Source organism: Carlito syrichta, unplaced genomic scaffold, assembly GCF_000164805.1.
Source record: "Carlito syrichta isolate Samal-C Ts95f unplaced genomic scaffold, Tarsius_syrichta-2.0.1 Scaffold316894, whole genome shotgun sequence".
In the NCBI taxonomy this organism is placed as follows: domain Eukaryota; kingdom Metazoa; phylum Chordata; class Mammalia; order Primates; family Tarsiidae; genus Carlito; species Carlito syrichta.
Window position 1 is genome coordinate 126,705 of NW_007260990.1, and position 12,719 is coordinate 139,423.

The 12,719-nt window shown below is 37.6% G+C and overlaps 1 protein-coding gene across 3 annotated transcripts in view; it reads right to left on the reverse strand.

Moving 5' to 3' along the window:
* Positions 1-12,719, reverse strand: part of LMO7 (LIM domain 7) — a 127,017-nt gene that overhangs the window by 6,817 nt on the left and 107,481 nt on the right. For 2 of the 3 annotated variants that reach the window (XM_021707375.1, XM_021707374.1), the window contains 10 exons: positions 12,508-12,568; positions 10,780-10,836; positions 8,874-8,899; positions 8,493-8,597; positions 7,794-7,886; positions 6,854-7,107; positions 6,692-6,793; positions 5,745-5,810; positions 3,852-3,908; positions 1,376-1,585 (listed from right to left, as the gene is read on the reverse strand). In XM_021707375.1, coding sequence (XP_021563050.1) covers positions 1,376-1,585; positions 3,852-3,908; positions 5,745-5,810; positions 6,692-6,793; positions 6,854-7,107; positions 7,794-7,886; positions 8,493-8,597; positions 8,874-8,899; positions 10,780-10,836; positions 12,508-12,568 — 1,031 coding nt within the window. Of the gene's footprint in view, positions 1-1,375; positions 1,586-3,851; positions 3,909-5,744; positions 5,811-6,691; positions 7,108-7,793; positions 7,887-8,492; positions 8,598-8,873; positions 8,900-10,779; positions 10,837-12,507; positions 12,569-12,719 lie in introns of all 3 variants that reach the window. The other variant, XM_021707373.1, reaches the window with a different exon arrangement.

A 12,719-nucleotide genomic window follows, 5' to 3' on the forward strand; every position in this document is an offset into this window, starting at 1 on the left:
AACTCAAAATTATGAATGCTTTTCTACCTGGTCAGTATTGATTTTATTGCCTTTAAAACTTTATAGGATGGTATCTGAGGGAGGGTAAAAGTTCCTCCTTGTCACAACTTACCTGCCCTAAACATCAGAGGTAATCACTGTGAATTTTGATCACATATGCAAGCATGTTTACATATACATAGATTTACATAAGTATAAACCTGTCTATACATATATGCACTGTGTTTATATGTTTACCAGTCTTAAACAAATGTATTATTCCACAGCACTATCTTCAATAACTTGCCATTTATATATATTATAACTATCCTCAATGTCTGTTCATACGATAGACTGCACTTCAGTGGCCCCCACTGAAGCATGCCTTCTGGTATCCATGCCCCTGTGTGGTCTCACTGACTCAGGGCTTGGCAACATTACTAATTTGGCCAGTGAGACATCAGCAAACATGAAGTACATGGTGATAAGCACTAGCTTATTAGGAATTATCCTCTTGCAAGTCTCTCCCCCTTTGAATCTGGGTCCCATGCCATGAGGCAGCCCAAGTAGCTATGTGGAGGGGCCCTCAGCTCCCAACTAATGGCTCCAGCTGAGCTCTCAATGAAGCCTCTGTATCAGGGGCCAGCAAATTACAGGTCACGTCCAGGATATATATAGCTTATGAGCTAAGAATATTTTTTACATTTCCAAAGAGTCGTTAAAAAAAAAAAATGTGATAAAGATCCATATGGCCTACAAAACCTAAATTATTTACTATCTGGTCCTTCATATTTTAAAAAATTGCCAACTCCTGCCCTAAATGACTATAGCTGCTCAACTGTGCCAGTCAACATCATGCAAAGAACTGCCCAGTCAATCCCCAGAACTGTGAGAAATTAATTGTTATTTTAACCCACTAAGTTTTGCGGTAACATATTATACAGCATTATCTCTTTCATTCTTCAATGGTTGTGTAGTATTCTATCTTATCAGTACACCACTATTTATTGGGTAACTATTAAGTACCCTCTTACTAGTAGATATTGTGATTTTCTCTTCTTTTACCATTGCCAATCATGTTTAAGTGGAAATCCTTGGATATACCTTTGCATCCTTATCCAAATAAGAAGATAGAGTGCTAGGAACTAAATTGTTCAGAGGGTATAGATGTATACATTTTTGCTTAATACACACTGGAAAAGTGGTCCAACCAACTGGCAACAAGAATTCCTATTTCCATATACAATTGTCAATACTAAGTTTAACCCATTTTAACACTGGATGATGTTTGTTCTACTATTCTTTCTTTCTTCTGTTCAAAGCACAAGCATGTCTACAAATTAAATATTTACTAGTAAAGTGAAGATGTGAAAATATTTCCTAAGATGTCTCACACCTTCTCATGATCCCAGGTAGACAAATAGGCTCTTTATTGACACTGGAACTGCGCTGTCGGATCCAGCTGTTGTCATTGTGAAGGGATGTTCTCTTCCTCATTTCCAGAAGGATTTGCTGTCTCTCCAACTCTGCTTCTGATGGTACTTGTTCCTTCTTGGAGCTCCTCGGTGAAGAGGCAGTGCTTCCAATTTGGTCTAAGTATTTTCTGCTTTCTAAATTTAAAACACATCAAAAGCTTTAGGATTGGTACCGTAAAAAAAAAAAAAAAATCATAGTGGATAAATCAGCAAATGCAGCATGCTTAAAATGTGACACTGTGCACATGTGCTAAGATCGTCAATCCTCAGTGAGGCTACTGCATGAGAACACAAAGTAACTGTCTCTTACTCCTGGCAATTTCAGTCCCATGATCAGAGCCACACCACAGAACACAATAAGGAAAACTAAGAAGGAAACAATCAGTACTGGTTTCAGTATTATTTAGTTACAAAATGCTCATCTAAAAATAGTTTTTCTTCCACTCTCCCCTTCCTAAGTTAAATCAATCAAGCACAGGCTCAAATGCTTGCTGTAGCAAATCTGCAAGGAAACAGGGAGTTTTAAAATACTTACACTTCCCCTGGGGAGAGAGATAAGATATAAATGCATGCGTTGCTAGCTGACATGACCCAAGCACGTACATTATAAGTGATAATCACAATTGCAAGAATGAGAACATCTTCAATCATTGAAATGGCTTTTGTGAACAGGAAAAATATCAAAGCAATCCAAATAATAACCCATAAATGCTATCAGACTTCTTTCTACTCTAAGAAACTGACAGAACTATAATTTGAATGTTGAATTTATTAATGATGATTAAGTCAGGTTTTATCTTGAGGACTTTGTCTCTTTAGATGTGCTGACTACTTTCTGAGTTGGGTAAGGCATCCAAAACTTTGAAGTATCATTCCCATCTTAATTTGGATCAGGAAATTTCACCCAAGGATTTATTTTTTTTCTTTCTCTACGTTCACTGTTATGGCCATTATTTCAAAATTCATTGTTTGTCCCATAGTTCATCTTTCAGTAAGCAACAAGCAAGGCAAAAAGTTTCTCATACACACCAATATTTACATTTGTGCACATACAATACTTATCAATTGGGTCAGATTTACATAAATGTTTTCTACTTGGTGTAACCAAGTTTTTAAACCAAGTATTTAATAACTTTCACTGCTTGCTCTTCAGGAGCCTGCAATTAGCTATTAAAGGGGAGGAAACTCACAAACAAAATAACCAGATTAATGACACAAGCCACAAATATTAACAAGATCACTCCAGAGAATCACAGTTGCTGTTATGAACAGGTCTTATGTTTATGTGCAGGAGAGAATATAATCACTTCAGGTTAAAAATATTCCAGGACTGAAGTACTTAAACTATAATTTTAATGTTGGCTAAAGGCAAGTTTAGGGAAGAAGAAATTAACGACACAAACAGGGAAAGGTAAGACCAGAGGGCCCAGATTACAAAGTAAGTGAGAAGTTAGGAACTGAGAGAGGAAAATGTGGCTACAGTAAGGGGTTCCATAAGGGAAAAAACAGTCAAATAATCAGGAAAACCAACCTAGGACCAGACCAGGAAAGTCCTATGTGTTCTGGGAAAGGGATGATCATAGAACTATAATTCCTAATAGAAACTCTAAATTCTACAAGCTTTAACCAGAGGTTACAAAACTAGCTGCTACCAGTCCATTCTGGCCCGCAGACATGCTGCTTTCCTCACAGAGGACTTTAAACTCTTTAAAAATCCTTGCCAGCATGTAAAAGATAACACAAAAATATAGATTTTTTAAAACTTTTCTTTTATAACAGAAAGAGTAGGCAATCAGAGACTTGCCTTCTTCAACCTGGCAGTGATAGACTGGGGCTGGGGAGTGGCTGTCCACTTGGATGGGAGCATCAGTACCCCTCAATCCCAACCAAGACCCTCATTCATTCATGTAACGGGTCAGCAGCCTATTCATGCGAACCTTGCTTAAAATGATGCTCATTGCTTAATCATTACATAGCTTCAGTTATATGCATTCTTTAGAAATATACTTTATACTAACAATATCAAGTTTGCAAAATTAGTGAAGTCATTATCGTTTTGAATTTTTTGGTATAATTTCAAGTTAGCAGAAATCTTTTTTTGTATCATTTCTTTAGCTGCAAGATGAAGTCTACCATGCAAAGCTGCATCATTTTGCAAATTCCCAGATTTCTTCATGATGTAGAAACCATTTTAATCTCCCAATACTCGTTCCATTATAAAATAAAGCCAAAATGAGCATAACAGAATTGTTTTGTTTTATAGGCAGATGCTAAAAATACTCAATATTTTAATTATGTAATCTTGATAATATCTTGACCTTAAAAATATTTATCATAACATGTGATAGCACAAATAAGCAATTGCGCTGAAGCAGTTTGGGGAAAACCAAATCATACTTACCATTTTTATTTGTAGGGCAGTTATCCAGTTCAGTAGTAGATATGGATTTATTCCTAAGGCACAGAACACAGTCTATTAAATATGTCTCATTAATAACATGCTTTCATATGTTGAAGTGAAAACACGAAAAAAGACTGCTTTTTTAAAAAAAGTTGATTCCATATGTTTGTGGAAAGCAATATCTGTTTTTAAACCAAGGAATTTTTCATATTGTATAGTCTAACAGAAAATAGTGACACTCCTAAAACAAAGAAGAGTAAAATGCTATAAATAGATATAAACATGCAAAAATACTTCTCCAGCTTGCATAATGATTAAGACTATGATGTACTGATCCATTTCTACCAGTGTTGACTATGGTCCATATCTCAACCTTACCAGGCTCACAAAGCATCGGCCATCAGATCACCTAAAGTCAGACTGCCTCACCACCCACACACTGCCCCAGGGTGATGATGTAAGGTTAAGCGTTAGGATGCCACCAACTAGTTTGGCACAGCAATTTATCAAAAAGGAACTAAAGGATATTGCATAGCCTTCTAAAGATGCCTGACTTTATAGCAATAAAATTGCTATAAGGTCTATAAATCAGCATATGCTGATCTCATTCTTATTCTACTAGGCACACTGAGCTTCACAAATAATAATAGCAATAACAATGTATAATAATACACAATATTATAAAGTACTATGCAATATTATACTACATACATACATATGTATACCTGTACATATGTATAAACTGCAACAATATATAATAATGTATCACACCTGGTAGAGAGCTGTATTTGTGAAAAAATTCACTTATATTTACATAGAAGTAAACACTTATATTACCAGATGTCTAGCCACACTCCTCACTGTCCCTAGGGAATGCTTTATCAGGACCATCAGGAAGTATTTCATATTTTCCAGAATTCCTCAAGTTTCCTTTCTCAGAATTTTAATTATTTTCCCTAAGGTTATGAGCTATACAAATAAAGCTTTTTAAAAAATACATAAATAAATCCCTACCTCTAAAAAAAGACAAATATTTTAATGATCTATAGTCACCCAAGAAATTATAAAAAAGGTCATCTATCACTAGATTTTTTATAAGCTTATTGTCAGCCTATTACTACCTGTTTATTTCTTTTCTTTTCCCCTTCTATTCTGAGTCCAATTCAGACATCCTGAATGCCTACAGATACAAGTATTTATTTGTAGCTAATAGATAAGACAAACTTCCTAAAGGAGAAATTTCAGCTCTGAAAACATAAACGGCCATAAACTGGATATTTATAGACAGACTCTGTTTAGAAGCCCTTAGTGATTTCAAAACTGCAAAGCATTTTAAAAATTACTTTAAAACATTACAATAATGTTTTAGGAAATGTTAAGACATGTATAACTTTTCAGATATTCACAAATTTGAGCAGGCCTGTGACTTTACTTGACAATAGCGTAAAGCCCAGGATGCCTTTCAGGTTTCCTCTCCTTCATTCTCTTTTCCATACCTGCCACCACGTACTTGAGACCCAACTTGCTGCTGTATGTTAAATGACATATGACCCAAGTGCTCTCATTGACAGCTGACAGCCAGCCAAGCCCCCAAAGCAGAATTGCCTAGTTAGCTGGTAGCAGACACATGAGTGAGCATCCAGATGGACTACCCTAGTGAGCTCAGCTCAAAATGCTCACCCACAAAATCATGAGCTAAATCACTAAGTTTAGGAAGAGTCAGTTACACAGCAAAAGCTAACTAATACAAAGATCATCCATCAAGTTCTCTTTACATCCCACAAATGGCAAAGAGCTAAACTAGTTCTACAGATCATCTAGGCAAGCCCTGGAATATTTATCTGAAGCCAATTACTACGGATTAAATTACAATGAAATATTCTACACACCTGTCACTAGGAAGCAAACCTGAAGATTCTTCCTCTCTCTTTGGTGTATCATAGGAATCAATAGGCCTAAAAGATGGAAAAAGACGTTACAGTCAAAATACTGTAAGACCTTCCCCAAGTCTAAGGAAAGGATAACAAAATAATGTTATTCTATCTCTTTATGCAACTGGTCTCTGGGTTAAAAACTAACCATACAGAAGTATCTCAATCAATCAGTACAGAAAACAGACCTACTACTGTCAACAAACATCTGCAATAATTCATTCACTCATTCATTCCACATGAGTGCCCACCATTTTCTAGGATCAGTTTATAGAAGTAAACAGAACAAACTTACTAGCTCATTGCACTTACATCCTACTGGGGGCAGACAGGTCAACAAACAAATGAATAAGTAACACAGGGTATACAGAGAGAAAGGGTAAGGAAGAGGTGTGTACTTCTTTATATCAAGTATTCTGGGAAGTCTAAGAAGGTGGTCCAAACCTCAAAGCAGAGATTAGAAGAAAATGAGAAAGCAAGACATACAAATATCAGTGGAAGACGTCTGCAAGCAAAGATATTAGAAAATGCAAAAGTCCAGGAGCAGAGTATGTTGGGCCATTTTCAAGGAACAAAAAAGAGGCCAGTGTGGCTGGAATAGCTTGAGTGAGGGGAAGAAGATAGGCATTACTAGACAGAAAAAAGGGCCAACATCTAACTCATGCCAGCCTTCTAGGCTGTGGCAAGAACTCTGGACAGTGTTCTGACGTGACAGGAAGTCACTTGGAGAGTATTGGGCAGGACTGTGTTAAGGATTTAAAAGTTCCCTTGGGCAGCTTATGTTCACTTGTGTAGAGAAGGGTGGCAGAGAGTAGGAAGAGCAAGGAGTTGCCTTTGAAGTGGGAAACAGACACAGCTAAGCCAAGCCAGCTAAAATCCCCTGAGCCCTATGGTTGTGGGCAGACCTCCTATACTGGTAGAATTTGACAGAGGTTTCTCTCTCTCTCTCAGCCTGATGCTTCTTCTCCTCTGCACGGCGCTTCTGCTCCTCAGCCTCGGCCTGAAGCCTCCTCTGCTCCTCGGTCTCGTCCTGAAGCTGCTTCTGTTCCTCGGCCTCAGAGCGAAACTGCTTCTGCTCCTGCTCTTCCTGAAACTGTTGCTCCCTCAGTTTCCTCTCTCTCTCAACGAGTTCCTCCTGCAGTGTCTTTCTTTGGTCCTCATGAACAACTTCTTCTTGCTGGGGTCTCCTCTCCTCTTCTCCTGCTCGGGTTCCTTCCCTGTCAGAAGACTTGGACCCTTCACTCCAGGATGTTTCCCAGGTGGCAACAGCAGGCTCCCGTGTGGTCAGAGAAACACTGTTTGAGTTTAGGACCATCAGTTCCTAGGTGACCAGGGAGAAAAACAAATCCATCTAAATTTGTGCATTTCTATAATTGCATACAGACATGTATATTCAGTTTCAGATACTAATTGTAGTTGGCCTAGAACTCCACTCAAAAAAATGCTAAGGTAGGGCACAGTGGCTCACACCTATAATCCCAGCACTTTGGGAAGCGGAGATAAAAGGATTGCCTGAGCCCAGGGGTTCAAGACCAGTCACAACTTGACGAGACCTTGAATCTACAATAAATCAAAAAATTAGCTGAGGGGGTGGCACATGCCTACATTTCCAGCTCCTTGGGAAGGCTGAGGTGCAAGGATCATCTGAGCACAGTGGGCTGAGGCTGAAGTAGCTGTGAGTGTGCCAGTGTAATCCAGCCTGGGCAACAGAGTGAGACTCTGAAAAAAATGTTAAGCAATATCAATAAAAATACCATGAGTCACATGAGTGATTGACATGTAATTTAGAAGAGGAAGATCCACTTAAGTTCATTAGTACAATTATTTAATGATGCCCAAGAAAAAGTAGGGGAAAAGTTAAAACATTAATCAGAGCTCACTGTACTTTTCAAAGAGCTACACAGGTGAACATTTGGCCAAAAGTGGGGGGAAATGAGGTATCTCCTGCTTCTCGGCTTATCCCTCCAACAAGGTCAAGAGAGGAAGGGAACTGAGAAGCCACTCTACCTCATCCAAGTACTTGGAATTCTCTCTCTCAGCCTCCTGTTGGGCCCTTTGCCACTCTTCCCTCAGTTTCTCCTGCTCACGTTGATATTTCTCCTACAAGAAAATATGGCATGTATTAAATCAATCAATAGGTTAACTTTCCATGTTAAGAATCTTTTTCATTCTTAACCAAACTCTAGACCTTCACCCTGACCTTTAAGGAGAGTGCTTTCATTTTAATTAGCCAATCAGATTTCAGTCCCTAAAGTAGAAAAGAGCTTATATTGAATTAAAATGCAGACATGAGGAAAGTGAGTATTAAACCCATATCCACTGATGACCATGGCTGTACTTCATGAAAGCCTCTAGCGAACTGTAAGGGGGGTTGAATTACCCTACAATGGGCCTAGTAAACGGTTCACGGGAACTAAGTCTTCACAAAGTCTGTGCATCTCTCACTGCTAAGTAAGTAAGTATCCAAAAATATACACAGGAGTTAATAAGTAATGATTTTAAAAGGATGACTCTGAAAATCTTCAAAATGGAAAAGTGATTGTTTACTGCAAAATGTGCTACATATGAAAAGATAAGTTATGAGACTGTTGGTTTTGTTTTGCTTTGGTTTTGTCTTAATTCGCTTCTTAATAATGGCTGACACAGACTCAAGAAAAGTCATGAAACCCAGCCTGGTTCTTATTCGTCCACGCCACCCTGCGCTACCTGCAGCAGGCGGTCCTGCTCCTTCTGCCACCTCTCCTGCCGCCTTCGCTCCTCCTCTTGATCCCACGCCCAGCGACTCGGGGCACTGAGGGTTGGAACTGGAAGCTAACCAGTTATCAGAGAAGAAACGCAAACACAGAACAACATAACTTCATCCAGTTATCTGTTGAACCACTTCTGCACACATACATGATTCATATCACACATTGGTTAACCTGTACCAAGGGAAATTTGCCTTTTTATTTCAAAATAAGACTTTTCAATCTGGAAGGATGACGAGCTGATCAACTCATATGCAACTTAAAGTCATGGTAAGCAGTGCTACTGTATTCAATCCCACCAAGCTCACCTTATTCAAAACCACAAATGAATACTACTTACATCAGGAACCACAGAGTCGGAGCTTCCTGTATTGCAGCACATGGGCAAGAAAGAAAAGAAATACAATATAAGTCTTTTCACTGCTGTAAGTAATTCTTTTCAGAAAATTGAATCATTAGCTGTCTCTATGCAAGTATGTTAAGTGATAATGTTTTTTTAAATAATAGTCAGAAAAATCTCTTTTTCTCCTCAGTGTCATCTGTCACTCATCTTCCAAACTCAAAGTCTGTAGGAAGAAGATATACCAAGGATGCCCAAAATAAGCCCTAGCTCTAGGTACCAGGGTTGGGCCAGTGGTTATTTCTAAAGAAGTAGGTTTCAGGGTTCTTTTATTAATAAACTAGGTAGTATCTCATAGTTGAGCCTAATAGAAGAAAAAAGGAATTCCAACATCTACCATAATAACATCTACCATGTCCCGTTTTTACTTGCCACTATTCAATTACAATATGATAGCTGCAAGTCACACTTTTCAAGTCTTATTAATGAGCTACACCTTCCATAGACAAGCCACCACAACAAACATGTTCAAAAAACATTTCCCTCTCCTCTCTTGTTATCTGAAACATGGTTTTCAAATTACATGTATAAACGCTGGGAATCATCTTATTCTTTTTGTCTTTAGGAGGCCTACATCAATGTGTGTATCTATACATAGTTCAATGATCTTTAAAAAGTAAAATTTCAGAAAATACACTATTATACAGTATTTTAAAAATTTCTTGAAACCTCAGCTATCAAATATGCTATTCACTTATATAATTGTTTTAAGAAAACTGCTTGGGATTTAGAAAAATATTCTTTCCTAAAATAGCTTGTTGAAGAAAATTGAAAGAAAATTAGAACACTGAAAGAAACAGAATTGCTTCATTTTAGCCAATTTAAGCTAGGAGTATCCCATCGCTTCAATTAACTAGCTATAGAAAAATAGGAGTTTAATAAAAAACATAAATCAAAAACACTAAGGATTCTGACACAAAAAGACATGCATAGCTGGTAAGCTATTTCTGTTTATGACTAAAAAGAGACCTTAATTCACCAAAGGAAGAATACCAGGTGATTAACAAAATACACAAACCCAGTAAGTATGGTGTTAAAAGGCAAGATTGTAAATGTCTTAATAACCTTAAAATCAAGAAACAATAACATTTTAGACAGCAATAGCACAATCTCCTCTGACCACTGCATCTCAAATGTTGGATATTACTTTTAAGTTCTTCACAGCAAAACAGAGCTTGAACAGCATTCATGAGACAGAGCATCAGGCGAGCGTGAAAGGAAGAGAGGCCACATGCACAGGACATGGTGAGGCAGCCCTGTTCAACTACACCAACAAGAGTCTCAAACGTACCTGTTCTCGGATGCAACCGAATGCATTTACTTTGAATTTACTTCAAAATCAACAGAACAGTCAAATCAGCACTCCAAAGCCACCATCCCAATAGCAAAAATAACTCTTCTTTATTAAGAGTATTTTTCACAACCAAAAACAGGTCAGAGTTTTTAAAATTTGGCCAATTGTATGTTGGTGTAATCTAACACGGTGCAATTTGTAGGAAGCAGTAAGGCTTAAATGAAAATCCTCATTTCTTACTGTTACCCAGTGGAAAGAAGTATGTGTTTAAAAGCATCTCAGGTTTTTTTTTTCCAAAGTTTAAAAAAAAAAAGAAAGAAACTTTAATAGGTATACAAAGGACACACAAAGACCCATTACCACAGAGGTAGACCCATGAACTGTAAGAAAAGCCTGATGACCCTAGGGAAAGAATGGAAATGGGTTATATCGCTTGGTCATGATGACAGCCAAACCAAAGAAACTCAGTGCCCAGCACCATAAACCACAAGGAGAAGTGGAGAGTGAGAAGAGTCCATCAAAGTGCATGAATTGTTAGCTTTTATGGTTTACCTTGTTCAAAAAATTGTGATCGTCTTTTTAAGTTTTTCAAAGAAATGGGTTCAGATGCTAGTTGAAAAAAAAACATAAACACTGTGTCATTCATTTTCATTTCTCGCCACTGGTAAATTAAATGATGCTTGATATACCTTTCCAATCAGTAGTAATATTATTCTAAAAGATGACAAAACTGATAGCCATAGAAGATACGTATTATTTCAAAGCACATTCACACACATTTTTAGTAGGCTAGACTACATTTAAATTAGTAAAAGAAACAATATTTTTATTAATAAATTTTAGCAGATAGCATCATAGTTTCACAGCTGTGAAAGCCAAAGTATCATCTTCTGTGCTAGATCCCACAGCTTTAGGCAAATGGAAATTAGCATTTTTTGTTTAGGTAATCAATCCATAATCTTGTCTAGTAAAAGGAACACTGTCTATAACACACAGTTTTTACAACACTGATGAATGAGAACTGAAAAATAATGGGGAAGAAGACAAAATAAGTGATGCTTAAAGAAAGATCAAATGAAAACAAATGCCAGAATTAAAACATTCTTCTGACTAGAATATTTTGACCTAGTTTTCAAGATCTTGCAGCTACTAACTTTAAGTGAAGCAAGTGAAGTTCAGTCAGAAAAAAAAGAAAAGCATCCTGACCTCTCCCACAGATCTGTCATAAGAGTATGGCATAAAATGTGTGGTTATTACTTGAAATAAGCTGGTGCTTACTTATCTAAACAAAACCTTCCAATGGCAGGGCCTGCATACAGTCCCATAGTCATTAGAGAGTTAGATGTCTTATCGGTTGGCTTTGCCTAAGTCACTGGCAGAGCAGGAACCGGATGCCTTCAATTTAGCATCATGAAGAAAGATAAGCAATGTGTGTTTTAAAAACTCCTTTGATAAAGAATGCAACTCAAAACAAAATATAATCAAATTCTAACTATCGGAAATGAAATACAAAGATAAATAATGATTGTGCGAAGGAGAATTTATAAACTTAGGTTGGTTTTAACATATGGTATTATAAACTGGCAAATGCAGATTCAAAGGCACCAAAAAACTGTGAAAACCCAGTTCCATCCTTGGCAGTCTAATTTCATGGCAATAGAAGTTTATACTTCTTTGGGTGTTTTCCCTGCCCGTATAGACCAGATCTTTCTTATTTTGTATACCCAAAGAATAGCAGACAATGTGTGGTAGCTAAATTACTTCTGGATAGGCAGAAGGAGGAAGAAAGTGAAAACTCCAAAATTTCCTTAAAGACTCCCCCCATTCTTTTTCATTACAAATAGGAATGTCTGTAATTGCCATGGGCATTTCCTTATTAAGGCTAACTGCCTCCAAGCTTGTCTCTTTCAAACAATAAAAGAGAAAAGGAAACTTCATTCATCGTTTCATATTTAACTAAGCTTTCCTTTGCCAGCATATCATAGCAAGAAAGCTGACGGCCTCCGGAAAACCAGTCTTTCTTATTTGACTTAGGCACACAGGCATTCATAGCTCTAGAACATGCTGCCAAAGCTTTGTTTGCAGTTCCTGAACTATTCAAAGCTGGAAGTGAATGCCCTTCCACCTGGCTGCAATTGGATCTGTGTGCTAACCTTTTCGTTTCAACTTGCAGTGGATCAGTTTTTCCTTCACTCCCAGATATTAATTTTTACAATGGCAGAACCTGAGCACTATGACGTTTTCTACATTATATACATAAGTTATAATGGTTATATTTACCTTTTGATTCAAAAGTGTTGCTTTCATCATGAATTCCATTGATTTCTTTGGATTCAGTATTCTGGAAAAGATTAAAATGCTGGTCAGAAGTCTCTCCAAGCCGGGCTCGGTGGCTCAGCCTGTAATCCCGTGCCTTTGGGAGGCTGAGGTGAGTGGATTGCCTGAGCCTGCGGGTTCGAGACCCGCCTGGGCAGCGAGACCTCATCTCTACA